This window comes from Caenorhabditis elegans, chromosome III (genome assembly GCF_000002985.6).
Source record: "Caenorhabditis elegans chromosome III".
NCBI classification, from domain to species: Eukaryota; Metazoa; Nematoda; class Chromadorea; order Rhabditida; family Rhabditidae; genus Caenorhabditis; species Caenorhabditis elegans.
This window is the reverse complement of record NC_003281.10, coordinates 11,139,235-11,154,692: the sequence shown is the minus strand read 5'-3', so window position 1 is coordinate 11,154,692 and position 15,458 is coordinate 11,139,235. Positions and strand designations below refer to the sequence as shown.

At 35.4% G+C, this 15,458-nt stretch overlaps 2 protein-coding genes across 2 annotated transcripts; one reads left to right on the top strand and one right to left on the bottom strand.

Moving 5' to 3' along the window:
- Positions 1-529: 529 nt before the first annotated feature.
- Positions 530-12,245, bottom strand: pola-1 (DNA polymerase; the record flags this gene model as incomplete). The annotated part of the gene is made up of 10 exons (NM_001268180.3): positions 530-897; positions 1,905-2,104; positions 2,737-2,885; positions 5,030-5,119; positions 5,174-5,358; positions 6,409-6,752; positions 8,128-8,714; positions 9,565-11,909; positions 11,961-12,054; positions 12,102-12,245. 10 exons carry the CDS (start codon positions 12,243-12,245, stop codon positions 749-751), a joined length of 4,287 nt encoding a protein of 1,428 aa, NP_001255109.1. The 3' UTR covers positions 530-748.
- A 606-nt stretch (positions 12,246-12,851) lies between these two features.
- Positions 12,852-15,452, top strand: Y47D3A.1 (F-box C protein). Its single transcript, NM_067035.4, has 6 exons — positions 12,852-13,114; positions 13,159-13,248; positions 13,574-13,743; positions 13,787-13,908; positions 13,957-14,125; positions 14,676-15,452. The coding sequence occupies exons 1-6, from the start codon at positions 13,058-13,060 to the stop codon at positions 15,430-15,432; spliced, it is 1,365 nt and encodes a 454-aa protein (NP_499436.1). The 5' UTR covers positions 12,852-13,057; the 3' UTR covers positions 15,433-15,452.
- The last annotated feature ends 6 nt before the right edge of the window (positions 15,453-15,458 follow it).

The following is a 15,458-nucleotide window of genomic DNA, read 5'->3' as shown; positions in this document are numbered from 1 at the left end:
TTGACATTTTTCAAGTTTTGAAAATTTCGAAAGTTTTTTTTTTCAAATTTTTCGAGAAAAAAATATCATATTTTGTCGATTTACGGAGCTCGTGACTGAAAAATTAAAAAAAAAAAACTTCTCCTCGAGGAGTACACCAGCTGCGTAAATAGACACACGGTTTTTATGCATGTGTCGATTTACGACGGATTTTGAACTACACGTGGACAAGTTTGAGTTCAATTTTTTTGCAAAATCTCGACTTTTTTTTTGGCTAAAATTTCAGTTTCCGAAACATTATCCCTCGTAAATCGACAACCCCTGTGTCGATTTACGCAGCAGCCTTCGTGTACTCCTCGAGGAGAAGTGTTATTTTTTGCTCAAAAATTTTAATTTTACAATAAAATAAATTACTTTGCATAGAAAATTTGAAAATAGCGAAAATGTTCAAATTCTCCCCGTAAGTCGACACAAATACTATAATAAATTGAAATAATTTTTTCAGAGATGGAAAAACTCCAAAAATTCAGTGAAAAAAGGGAGAATTAACACAGGATTCGATTGTTTATCAGATATGATTTGAGTATTTTCGGGAATATTTTTTTGGGGAAAAATAAAGAATTTTTCACTGAAAATTAGGAGAAAATGGAAAAATGGAGGAGGAGGAAATGACTTGTGAAAAAAATTAGGAAATTAGAAATTTCGACATAAAAAAGACGGGAAAATCGCAAAACTGGGGGGAAATTTTCAAAAAAAAAAGAAAATAAATTCATTGAATTTTCATCATTGGCGCAAAAATATATGAAAGATCCACTCGATTATAGGCATTTTTCTCCAAATATTTCTCATTGATTCGATCAGCCAACATCATTGAATCGATTTTGCACCCATTATATTCGACACGGACTTTGGCGGCTTCTGGAAAAAAAAAACTTTTTTGAAGAAAAAATTGTACAAAATTTCCTGGAAATCGAACTTTTAATGCTAATTTTTAGTGAAAAATTGTAATTTTCAACGAAAAAAAAAACTCAGAAATCGGAGAAAAAATTTACTGAAAAAAAATTACGGATTTAAAATTATTTGAGCCAAGCTTTTCAAAGAATACGGTACCGGGTCTCGATACGACAAATTGTTGTTGAATGCGAAAAAGTGTGCGCCTTTAAAGAGTACTGTAGTTTCAAACGGATTTTTTTAATCGATTTTGCGCATAGAATTTCACACGATTTGTTAAAACTTAAGCGGTTTATTTCAGTTTTTTTGTTTAACGAAAAACTGAAAAAAATGGATGAAAATTTCTCAAATTTCATCCAATTTTTTTCAGTTTTTCGTTAAAAAATATGCTTTTTATTAGAAAAACTGAAATAAACCGCTTAAATTTTAACAAATCGTGTGAAAATCTATGCGCAAAATCGATAAAAAATTCCGTTTGAAACTACAGTACTCTTTAAAGGCGCACACCTTTTCGCATTCAACAACAATTTGTCGTGTCGAGACCCGGGCGCAAAAATCGTGAAATTTCGGGATTGAGTAATAAAATTATAAAAGCCGAATAATTTTATCTCCGTAATTTTTTTTTTGAAAAAAAAAAATGCTGAATAGCTGCTGAAATAGAAAATAAAATTTTTTAAGTAAACTTTTTCTCCGAACTCTGCGTTTTTTTTTTTGAAATTACAATTATTCACCAAAAGTTTACATTAAAAGTCCGATTTCCAAAAAAAAAATTGAAAGAAAATCACATTTTTTAAATCGAATTTTGAATGATTTTAACGCAAAAATAGTTAAAAATGTTCTCCTAATTCGGTTTGTTTCCATTATTTTCGAGATTTTCCGCTAATTCTCACGATTCTTGGCTGAATTTCGCCGAAATTTCCCATTTTCTAGGGATTTTTCCCATTTTTTTCCAATAAAATTTCGCAAACACGAACTTTTCTGGGCGTCGCTCAACTTTCGTACAGCCGCGTCGACATCGAGAATTGTTCGAAAGAACATTTGCTGATCGAAAAGCTGTTTTGAAGTGTATTCACGACGGAGCACACCAGTTGAGCATCGAATACATTCGAGTCCTTCTCGACACCATTTCATCGTTTGTACGCGAGTTTTGAATTCACACGTTGGCTCATCGCATCTGCAACAAAAATTACGATTTTTTGAAAAAATTCGGAATTTTTTTTTAAATTTTGCCTCTAAAAAAAAGAAATTTTATGGGGATTTGAAAAAAAAAATTGTTTAATATTTTTCAGTGTGCGGTTTTTTGTGTTTCGATTTTCAAAAAATTCGGAAATTTTTGCCATTTTTCCTATTTTTACAAGAATATTAAGTGTGCGCCAATAGCCGTTGGGCAAATTGCCGGAAATCTTTAATTCCGACAATTTGCCGATTTGCAGGGAACTTTCCAATTCCGGCAATTTGCTGGTTTGCCGGAAATTTATAATTCCGGCAATTTGACAACTTGCCGAAAATTTTCAATTCCGGCAATTTTCCAATTTGCCAGAAATTTTGAACTCCGTCAATTGGCCAATTTGCCGGAAATCTTTAATTCCGGCAATTTGCCGATTTGCAAGGAACTTTCGAGTTCCGGCAAATTGGCAAATTCTCGGAATTGAAAATTTGCCAATTTGCCAGAAATGTATAATTCCGGCAATTCGCCGATTTTCCGGAAATTTCAATGTTGGCAATTAGTCTTCAATTCTCCTGATTTTAAGCAGGTTTTTTTTCCAAATTTTCAGAAAATCGGCAAATTTCCATCAAAAATCGTACTTAAACGCTGCGAGATGATGTCTGGCGACGAATTCCGACATTTGTCGGTCAACTTGATTCCCAATCACTGCTTGATGCTCCTGAAGATCCCATGATCCTTGACATTGAGCACATCCGGAGAATAGAAGGCGGGGAGACGAGGCATCAGTCTGAAATTAAACGAAAAAGTTGAGAATTATTTTTACCAACAACCACTGAACCACCGAAGACGAGGGTTTTTCTGCAGTAAAAAGTTGTTGCCACATTTTTGGACTTCTCAATTACTTGATTTCACCGTTAACCATATGAAATATGGGCTAATCCATTGGATTTAATGCACTTTTTTCAGATGCAAATTTCACCCCCTAACACTGCAACTTTTTCCTCACGAGGGACGAGGAAAAGTGGTTTCTAGGCCATGGCCGAGGGGCCGACAAGTTTCAGCGGCCATTTATCTTGCTTTGTTTTCCGCCTGTTTTCTTTCGTTTATCATCGCTTTTTTTTTCGTTTTTTCTTAATAAAACTGATAAATAAATATTTTTTGCAGAGGCTAAAACAATTTCCAAGTAAAAAATCATCTATTCAGTGGGCAAGCAGCGGTGAAAGTGGTCAATGCAATATGATGGATTACGGGAATACAAAACCTAAACTTTTTCTGAAACATGATACATATGCTGCTTAAATGCTGAGACTACCTGATTTTCATAACGAGATCGCTGAAAAAGTTTTGAGGTTTCCAAAATTCAACTTTTTTGGTGAAAAAGTCGAGATTTTCGCACAAAAAGTTGAATTTTGAAAACCTCAAAACTTTTTCAGCAGTCTCGTTATGAAAATCAGGTAGTCTCAGCATCTAAGCAGCATATGTATCATGTTTCAGAAAAAGTTTAGGTTTTGTATTCCCGTAATCCATCATATTGCATTGACCACTTTCACCGCTGCTTGCCCACTGAATACATAATTTTTTTACTTGGAAATTGTTTTAGCATCTGCAAAAAGTATTTATTTATCAGTTTTAATAAGAAAAAACGAAAAAAATCGATGAAAAACGAAAGAAAACAGGCGGAAAACAAAGCAAGATAAATGGCCGCTGAAACTTGTCGGCCCCTCGGCCATGGCCTAGAAACCACTTTTCCTCGTCCCTCGTGAGGAAAAAGTTGCAGTGCCTAAAAGTGAAAACGGGCAGAAATTTATTTTAGAATCGGGTAGAGAAATATTTTAGCTATTGGATTCTATTTTTTTCATATTTTTCATGCATCTTGTGGACTGGCCATTCCCTAGTTAGAAAACCACGGTTATCTCAAGGGAGTAGGAGACTTGGGCATACTTTATAGAAACAGTTCGGAAAAACGGAAATTTTCGCCAAATTGTGGTTTTGCACATTTTTTTCATTAGAAAAATCAGAATTCCAATCCTAATCGCCAAAATTGTATGCATCCTATGAATATTCCTCCTACATCTATTTTGAAAATTGAGAAAATTCTATGAACATATCTAAAGAAAACGGGAAAAAACATTTCAAAAATACACCGTTTAAGGGTTTCCGTTTAAAAAAAAAATCCCTCTAAAAACTTCCGGCTAATCGGTAAATTGGCAAAAATGAAAATTTCCGGCAAACCGGCAATTGCCTCCCACCCCTGATACGGGCATACTTTATAGAAACAGTATTCGTATCAGGGGTGGGAGGCAATTGCCGGTTTGCCGGAAATTTTCATTTTTGCCAATTTACCGATTAGCCGGAAGTTTTTAGAGGGATTTTTTTTTTAAACGGAAACCCTTAAACGGTGTATTTTTGAAATGTTTTTTCCCGTTTTCTTTAGATATGTTCATAGAATTTTCTCAATTTTCAAAATAGATGTAGGAGGAATATTCATAGGATGCATACAATTTTGCCGATTAAAATTGAAATTCTGAAAATTCCAAAAAAATAAATTTTTTTTTTAAATGTGCAAAACCGTAATTTGCCGAAATTGTTCGGCAAATTTGGCAAATCGGCAAATTGCTGGTTTGCAGATTTGCCGGAAAAAATCGTTCGCAAATTTTGTATGTGTTGCTGAGAAAAAAACTATAAGAAAAATACCATTTTCTTCTAAAAAGTGTAATTTTTCGAAAAAAATGAAAAATTTAATTTTGAAAAAAATCGAAAATATCCAATCCTAGCTTTTCCAAGGATTTTTAAAAGAAAATCTCCAAATTTTCAATAAAATTGAGGAAAAAAAAGTTTCTTCTCGGAAAGAACCCCAAAATTTCGCCATATTTTAGTTGCGAAATTGCCATGCCAACAATGTCCAGTTCCTCTGCGTCTCTTCTCTCTTACCACACAATCAAATGTCTCTCGAATCACATTTGAATGACCGCACCCATCGAGTGGACAAATCACATGAATTCCTTCGCACAAATCATAATTCTGAAATTAATTTTTTGAAATTTCAATTTCTGGCGCTGCTCCGAGCGAGCCCACCTCTTGGTGCCACGCGCAATCTTCTTCTGCTGCTCGCTGTGAAGCTTGAGCCGCCGCAGCTCGTCGATAATTGGTCGAATCCAGACCGAGATTTTCGGCAATTCGGACTGCGTCGGTTTCCTCGATGGGCTCGACGAGCCGCGATACGACTGGATGAATTTGTTGAGCCAGATAGTAGAGGAGATCTGCAAAAAAATTGAGTTTTCAGGCGAAATTTTGGGAATTTTGAGACCTAATTTCTTAAAAAATGAATAAAAATAAAATTTTTGTGGGTTTTCAGGGTTTTTACAATTTTTTAATGTTAGTTGCCAAAAGTTACCAAAATATAGGAAAATTCTTGCATTTTTGAGGGAAAATTACCAATTTTCAGCTCAAATTCCATCAGTTTTGTATAAAAAATGCAAAAATTTGAAAAAGTTTGCCCCAAAAGTACGATATTTTGAGCTGAAAAATGCGAAAAACTGCATAGTTTTTGCCCAATACCCATCAATTTTGGGCTGAAATTACCCGATTTTGCATTTTTTTAAAAGTACAAAATCGATGAATTTTGAGCTGAAAATTGGGATTTTAGCACAAAAAAAAAACGAAAAATGTTCTCTAAATTTCATGATTTTTGTCCTTTGACCAAAACCTATTGCTTTTGAGCTAAAATTGTATATTATTCAGTCGCGAAATTTTTCGCCAAAAGTACACTACCGGGTCTCGACACGACAATTTCCTGTTAAACGTAAAAATGTGCGCGCCTTTGAAAAGAGTACTGTAATTTCAAATTTTTGATTCTGCGGAATTTTCAGTAATTTTTTACCAGGTTTTCTATTCAAAATTGGTATTTTCATCGTAGCACTATTAAAAAATCACTGCAAATTCCGCAGAATCAAAAAAATGAAATTACAGTACTTTTTTCAAAGGCGCGCACATTTTTACGTTTAACAGGAAATTGTCGTGTCGAGACCCGGTAGTGTACTTTTGGCGAAAAATTTCGCGACTGAATAATATACAATTTTAGCTCAAAAGCAATAGGTTTTGGTCAAAGGACAAAAATCATGAAATTTAGAGAACATTTTTTGTTTTTTTGTGCCAAAATCCCAATTTTTAGCTCAAAATTCATCGATCTTATACTAAAAAAAAATGCAAAATTGAGTAATTTCAGCCCAAAATTGATGGGTATTGGGCAAAAACTATGCAATTTTTCGCATTTTACAGTGGTAAAAATCCAAATTTTCAGCATTCCGTACCAATTTTAAGTGCCGAATTCTCAGCCATTTCAGTCCGATGATAGGCTCGTTGTGTTGCCGGATTATCAGTTCCATCTTCACAAATGACATATTCCACAATATCATTATGCCTCAAATTGAATTTTCCACTTTTATTAAGCCGCTGAGCAACTGCCGCATGGCATTGAGCCTTCACATCGGCATATTGTTCAGGATTTCGAGTTAGCTGCTTGCTAATTTGGAACATTTCCAGTGGAACCGTGCCAGAATCCAGTTTTGCACGAATTTCACGCAGTAGATCATCGATCGATGAGACCATCTCGTCGCGGGTCAGTGAAGCGTCAAGGATCTTGTCGACGACGGCTCTACAAAATTATGAAAAATTAATTTTTTGAATTTTCTAAACGTTTTTCATATTTTTAACTGTAAAAAATGCACAATTTGGAGAATTTTCTCGAGAAAAAAATGTCTAAAAATCAAAAAATTCTTCGAATTTGATGAAATTTGCTGAATTTTATCGAATTTTATTAATAGAATTGTTAAAAATTTTATAAATTTAAGCATTTTCTCGAGAAAATTTAATTTCTGGAGCAGGTAAATTGGGGAAAAATGGCTGAAATTTGCTGAATTTTATCGAATTTTTCAGGGATTTTTTTTCAAATTTTAAATTTTCAGGAATTTAATTTTTAATTTTTGAACTAGAAATTCGAAAACCAATCACTTTTTTACAGAGAAAATTACAAAATTCTGTCTATAAAATTTTTTTAATTTTAGTTCACCTGGAATTCGAATTTTTGTGCAAAATTGATATTAAAAACGCGAAAAACTCATTAATTTTAACAAAAATTGGTTATTTTTGAAATTTTTTCAAAAAAACATATGAATTTCGCAAATTTTCAGCTCTTTTCCCTCAATTAAAAAAAAATAGAAAAATTTTTAAAAAATTCAAATTTTCTAAATTGTTTAAAAATAAATTTTACATCCTTTTCTCATCAAAATCAACATATTTTTTGATAAATATATAGTTTTTTTTGGAAATTTTGGAATTTTTAAGGGAAAACCGAAAATTTCCGTTTTTTTCTATTGAAAAATTTAAAATTTGGAAATTTTCTCGATTTTTTTTTTTTTTTTCCGTAAATTTATCTTCAAAATATGGCAAAATTAGCAAAAAAAATCCAAATTTTCTCAATTTTTAAAAAATAAATTTTTAATTTTTTTCTCATCAAAATCACGGTATTTTTTGATAAATATATAGTTTTTTTTGGAAATTTTTATTCAATTGTTTCCAATTATTCGGAATTTTTAAGAGAAAACCGAAAATTTCCGTTTTTTTCTATTGAAAAATTTAAAATTTGGAAATTTTCTTTATTAAAAAATTTTTTTTTTGATATTTAGTGGATTTCAGAGAAAATTAAAAAATTGAAATTTCCGATGATTTCTCTATTTTGCATACTTTTTTCTCTTTATTTCCGATTTTTTTCCGAAAAACACGGCAAAATCAGCCAAAATCATCAAATTTCCATTTTTTTTCTATTGAAAAATTTAAAATTTTCTTTTTTTTTTTGAATATTTGATGTATTTCAGAGAAAATCGAAAATTTTCGATTTTTTTAAAATTTGATACTGGAGATAAAATTTTCATCATTTTTCGATCAAAATCTACACTTTTTCCGATTTTATCTCCTGAAAAACACCAAAAATCATCAAATTTTCGTAATTTTTTTTTCCAGAGCACACGCACGTTCCAGTCTCCTTAGCCAACTGTGACCAATCTCTTCTAACAATATCCAATCCTTTCAATTCTTTCGCCTCAACCTTCGTATCCGGATTAATCGTCAACGCGGCGTACTTCTTCTTTTTCAAGAGCAACATTCGCTTAAAAACTCCATCAAGATCAAGCTCCAAGAGCCGATGACACTTGTTAACAGCCTTTTTAATCTCATTTCCAAGCTTCTTTGCCGCCACCAAATCCACTGAATTCGTATTAATCATAATTGAATCCGTATCTCCATAGACTACAGAATAACCCATTTTCTCTACAAGATCCTTTGAATGCATCAGAATTTCTCGTCCTTTTGCAGTTACCAGTGCCGCTAGAGGCTTCGCGTAAAACCTTGAATACTGAAATCCAAGACATCCGTACATTGAGTTGGCAGTGAGTTTTAAAGCCATTTGACGAATATCCATTTGCTTCTTTTTTGCCTCATTTCGTTCGCTTTTCATAAGAGATTTCACGTCTCGACGGCATTCTACAAGCTTTCGAATTTCACGTGGTAGAACTCCTTCGATATCTGTGCTCTGTGGTACTGAGAGCTGCTCGTCGCTGTCCTGGAAATTAATTTTTTTTGGCAAAAATGAATTTTTTGTTTTTTTTTTGTTTTTAAAAATGTGAAGAAAATCGGTTTTTTTTCCCGTTTTTTTTTGAGAAATTCGACTTTTTGTTGTTCATTTTTCCTCAAATTTTTTTCCGAACAATTCAAAAATGTCCAGTTTTTTTTCAAATTTTTCCGGTAAATCGAGAAAAAATTGTTCAGTATTTTTCCGAAAAAATGATATTTTTAGGGAAAATTCAAAATTTTCTATTTATTGAACATTTTTCCGGGAAATTGAAAAAAAATTCAATCTTTTACAGGGAAAACCGAAAAATTCTCATTTTTTCAAAAATTTTCAGAAAAAATCGGAAAAAGTACTTTTTTTCTAAAACTCTTCCGGAAAATCGAAAATTTCGGTTTTTTTAAAATGTATTTCCGGAAAATCGAAAAATTTTCTATTTTTCTAAATTTTGCTGAAAAAATCGAAAAAAAAATCCAGTTTTTTTTCAGAATTTTTCAGGGAAAATCGAAATTTTTTCCAGAAATTTTTTATTTTTTCAAATTCTTTTCGGGGAAAATCGAAATTTTTCCGGAAAATTGAGAAAAAATTGATATTATTCAGGGAAAATTGAAAATTTTCCTTTTTTTTTGTTGGAAAAAAATAGTTTTAAAAAATGGCATTTTTCAGGAAAAATTGAAATTGTGTAATTTTTTCAGTTTTTTTTTTCCGAAAAATGACATTTTTCATGGAAAATCGAAATTTTTCCTTTTTTTTTTTTTGGAAAAATCGCCAAAAAATTTTCGATATTTGCGGGGAAAATTGAAATTTTTCCAAAAAATCTTTCAAAAAGCGAAAATGATGCTACCTTCGAGTACTCCAACGTCGTATAACAAATATTATACTCTTGAATAATGCTTGGATACAATGAATTAAAATCGAGCAGCAAGATCAATGTCTCATAGAGTCCCTTCTTCGGCTCCAACACCAGACCACCCGAATATTGTGCTTTTCCACTCTTCTTCTCGTCTCCTTCTTGGCTCTCCTCCTTCTTTTTCTTGCTCTCCGAGCTATTATACTTATCCGGTGCGATGAGATCCGCTTTTTCGAACGCGTGAAGCAACAGATACTCATTCCTCTCGGCACGTCCTCCCATCATCGTTCTCGAAGCGATTCCACCGACAATCTGCGAGATTTGAATGTAGAGTGGCAGAGCGTTAAGCCGAACAACGATCCGAAGTGATAGTAGAAGATCGTTCCAAGACCAATTGATCAGACTGATCAGATCTTTGGAATCCACGTACAACTGCGGAATCTCATTGGCGTAAATCTCACGGCGCTCGGCTCCAAGGATCTGTTGAGAGAGCTCTGTGAGATCAAAGCTTCGAGATTTAACAAGTTCCATCGCGGCAAGCTTCGAGTCCAACATCATTCTCCCCGCTGTGAGCTCCCATTGGCCTGATTTTGAATGTCCGATTTTTCCAATATTAATTGACCGTTTTAAACGAGAAATTCTAGACCAATTCGGCAGCTTGAGCTTTTCAAGTCTTGAAACCAACAAGGCAATTGTCGCCGACAAGTCGTGTCCCACAATCATATCAGGTTCATCTTCATTGATCATCGCCAGGAACAGGGTGAGCAGTGCCTTCTCATTAGCAACACTTTTCACGAATTTCGAGAGTTTCTCAGTTTCCAAGCGCTTTTGGATGTCATAGGGGAGAGATCCACCGGGAGGCTTTGTGACGAGGCATTTCGGCTTCAAATCCTTACTATCACCACTCGGATGAGCCAAGTCGCATTTCGGATTGAAAAGCATCGAAATCATGCAAATCTCATTGTCCTTCCGATCGTTGAGCGTTGTGACAACGTTCAGGGCGAGAAGCTTGATCGTCGGCGGTGGTGCGTCAGAGGATTCCAGATACTTGATATTCCGCATCTTCTCCATATCAACCTCAAACTCATACTTGCAATTCGAGGTCTTCGCTTTGGGATCCGAATAGTTATACAGCTCAATCCATCCAGGACCCATAAATTTCTTTTCAATAAGCAACCGTTCCAACGGAGTGACTGATGTGTTGAAGGTGTTGGAGAATGTGTCACCCTTAAGATCACTGGGAAGCTTCCCCTTCTCCGCCGGATAGAGCACTTCCATCAACGGGCTCTTCGTGCCGCATCCGTAGCCGAAGCTCTCGTCACGGATCAGCTCCTTCTCCACCATCTTACACTTGAACTCGTGTGTGTTGAACTTGTTCCGCAGAACATCTCCGATCTCCTTGTGAAGCTCGGCAAGGCTCGACTCCTCTCCGGTGCTGAGATTCTTGGTGCGAGGCATAAAGTAGACCTTCCTGCAGATGTTCTTCACAACGATTGAGCAGGTCTCCCAGGCGTTACCGCTGGTTTTGACCTTTCCGAAGAGATAGACGGTGCCGTTGGCCTTGTGAACATCCTCGTAGGCATCGATCCAGTACATACGGATCGCTTTGGTGGTGTTGTCCTCGCCGCCCATCGTGTAGAAGGCTTCGGATCCGGTTTTCACCTCGACCTTCACATCTTCGTCCTCCTGACTGCTGCTCCCGCCTGTCCAGTCTTCAATGACACGGAACTTCGCCAGACTATCCTCGACTTCTTCCAGATGCTCGGTCTCCATTTTCACTGTTTCTTCGATTTTCTGGATCGCTGGAGCTGTTGGAGCTTCGACTTCTGCCATTTTCTCCGTTTTCACTGGAGAAGTCACCGGAGAAGCCACTGGATAATCATCTGGAATCCCATAATCCTCATCCTCATCAACCTTCACATGCCGCTGGAATTTGTGCTCGGCGAGCCCGGTCGCCTCTCTCTTGGCCTTCTTAGCAATCGGCCGTGGAGCCAGTGAATCCGAGCCGCTCGGTGAGTCGAATTTTCGTCCCCGCTTGAACGGATTCGCTGGGGTCGCCTTCGGCTTCTCCTCGGCCTCCTCATCGCTGCTTCCCAGCTGCTCCAGCATATTTTTCACCTCCTCATCGTCGTCAAACTCGGCTTTCACCACAGACTCGTCGATCGGCTTCTTGGTGGAGGTTGTGGAGAGGAATGCATGAAGTCCTCCCTTTTTCTTGTCTTTTTTCGGCTTTTTCTCGCCTTTTTTCGAGGAATTTGAATTTTTCGAAGAACTGGGCGCATAATCGTCTTCGTAGTCATCTTCAAAGTCTACACCGTTGTCTACGTAGCCCATTCCATCTGAAAAATTTATATTTTGAAAAATGTTAACAATTTAAATCAGAAAAATACCATCATCGACAATAAAATTGTCCTTTTGTCGTTTTGCAACGATTTTCTCGTACTCATCATCATCAACCGTGTCGTAGACGTCCTCCACGTCGAGCTAAATGAAAAAAATCGTTTTATAACAAAAATCTGCTATAAAACTACCTCTGGGCGATAGGCTTTTCCTGTTGATCGCGCCAATTTCAGCTGCTCAATTGCAGACAGCTCCTTCGACTTCTTTTGACTGACTCCACAGCGGCGAGACGAGCGTCTAACATCCGATTCTGCATGGTTTTCCGAGTCGGACATCTGAAAAACGAAGAAAAATTACAAAAAAATCGCAAAAAACATAGCAAAATTAAGCGAGAAAGTGAGAAAATGCGGTAAAACGTTCAAAAAATTGTTTGAAAATTTGCTTCGCGCGCTGCCTTTCCTTGCAGTAGAGCGCGCTTGCAATTTCATGAGACCTCGCTGTTTTCGGGATGATGAGTGTGGTAGAAGTGAATTTTCGCAAAAAGTTAATGTTTTCTAGTTGACGTAATTAAAAAAATAAATGATTATTTTAAAATATAGTTGTTTAATTGACATTTCTAAAGTTGTCAACAGGAAAACAGCAGAAATATTATAATTTTCTCACCAGATCAATTTCTCCCGGTGTTTTTCCCGTTTTTTCAATGAAAAAAATTTATTTAAAGATAAAATAATAAAATCAAGCATGGAAAACTGAAAAACTGCTCTCAAAATTCGATAAGAAAATATATTTTCGAAAATTGAGCCCGCTACGGTAGAATTTAAATTCTTACTGTAAATAGTTTTCGCTAAGAGATATTGCGCGTCAAATCAAATGCCCCAGTGCGCATTCTCAGAATTGTGTGTTCCCGTAATATGACTACATCCTGTGTCCATTGACCTGTATGACGTCACGGAAAACACAGCTGTTCGGCCCTCCTGCCAAATATCTATTTTTTGGGAGTTATTCCTAATTCCTGTGTGCCGAGAAATCTATTAAATAAATACATATTCAGTTTTTTATTCACTAAATTTCTCTACATAACAGGCTAACCTATTTTTTTTAATGAATAATGTGAATTCAGTTCAATCAATATTTTCAGCCGTTCGGAATGAGTTTGTCAAGAATTTATAGAAACCAATTTACGCCTGTTGGCGACAATTCTTCTGTAAGTTAAACCAAATCTGAAAAAAAATGCGAAATGGTTTTCAGAACAGCATGAAAGTGTTCACAAATCAAAGAATCGTCGACAATATTCTGAAATATGTGAAAGGAGATATGAACAATCGGTTGAAGTCACGTGTGAGTAATTTTTATAAATTTTGATAAGAAAATATTTTAGTCCAATATCACGGATATCTGGCTTCCCTCATAAATTGAAATGGAAGAGTTTGTGCCAAACTAGACCATTTTGGCTCGACCATATCTGGGGTAGATTTACGGCGCGTTGCGTGTCGCGTCGCGGCTTGTAAAACTGAATGTATTTGTCCGTGTGGAGTACACGACTTTCCCACGCCTTGTCCGGCGGGCGATTGTCAATAGAGCGCGAAAAATGCAATGAGGAAGGCCAGAGCCCAGTGTTTTCGTCCAATATTTATATTTCAAGTTATAATAAATAGCTTTGCAGCTGGTCAACAAAGCATTCAATTTTGGAATCATTCATTCGATTCGAATAGAGCATCAAACAGTGATCTTTCACAAGCCTACTCGTTGTGATATTATTAGAAGATGCCCAAATTGTACAGTGAACTTGAATTCGGTAGAGCTTAATGTTAAGAACATACGAAAGTATGCGAGGCAAGTTTTGTTATGAAAATGAGTATGTAAATTTATATTACAGGTTCTTGAAACAAACGATGAAGATAACGGTATTCAAAATAATAATTGAAGACTTGGAATTCAGTTGTATTGATAGAGAAATTATTCATTTGGCTCTCAATGACTTATTTACAGATTCAGATTGTGAGTTCTATTGATCCATTCTTAATTTTCTAATATTCTTACTTTCAGATGAGAGAGTCGAAGAATTTATTGGAGTTGATAATATCTGCATTGCAGGATGTGGCGAATGTAGAAAAATGATTCAAAACTGTAAAGTATACGGGCCAATTCAACTGGACATATTTCAAAGTGTAATGGGGCAAAAACGAAGCTTTGATGCATTACAGATCACAGACGAGTGAGTTTTAGAATTTTTCTAAAATTTTTGAGAACCGTATAAACTTATATACATAGGCACGTGATGTTAAAGTGCCCAATTTCGGTGTGATCTACCAAAAATGCGGGAGAAGAGGCGCAGACTTCTCAACAGATTTCGTATGGTTAACAGCGTGCTGACGTCACATTTTTTTCTGCAAAAAATTCCCGCATTTTTTGTTGATCACACCAGAATTGGGCAGTTTGACACCACGTGCATATGTAATACTACCCACTTACAAAGTACTAAACCGTTTGAAAATTCCGACGCTGAGAAAATTATGCATGATCGATTTTCAATTACTACATACTTTACGGTAATTACGGAAAAACTCTTAAAATTTTTATCAGCCAACGTTCGAAACAAACGCGTGGTGTTAGAGTGTCCACGAAAATCGCGAGAATTTAGTTGCAAAATTCCTAACCCACTTTACATGGTTTGGGAAAAAATGCCACCATTTTTTGTAGATCAAACCGTTATGGGACAGCCTGACACCACTTAAACGAGCCCATTACACAATTAATCATTTCAGAGATCTCTACGTATTATTATGGCTTAACAAGCAGAAGGATCCGAAGCTAGTTGAAAACTTTATCAACTCGATCATCACTTGCTCAAAATTTACAATTTTTCTAACATCTATATTCGAAAAGAAGGAATTGGGACATTCTCTACCGAGAGAGCTTGTGGATATGTTAATAACAAAATGGAATGTAAAAACTGTTGAAATTGGGTTCAAAAATGTGACGAACGACGATTTCTATCAGAATACTGATTATATTGATCCAAAAGCTAAATTCTATGTGGATTACCGGACTCAACAACGTTCAATGTACACATTGGATGTAGTGGAAATTAATATAAAACTCACAAGAATAATGGAAAAGTGTCATGGATCACTATTTAACAATTTTGTTCCAAATGTTCGCACGATATTCCCATCCAACAAGATCACTTTGAAACTCTCGAAGGAAGTTTGCAAAGTGCTCATGAATCCTGACAACGTTGAGGACTTCATTTCAGGAGTTATTTTGATGGCTCAAAACGATGATCACCCTAATTCACATATTTCTCTAAAGTTATATCCCCAGCAATTACGTTTTCGTTTGATTACTTCGTTTTTATGTGATAATCTAGTTAAGTTATTTGGTTTCTGGAGCTTAAAATCAGTTTCAAAAATTTCTGAAAATGAGAGAGGTAAATCCTTTCATTTTTTCAACCGATCAATTAATTGTAACATCAACTTCGATGTGGTATATTCTTTTGATGTTGTTGAATATGTAGATTGAATAAACTTTAAAGACTTTTTTGTTTT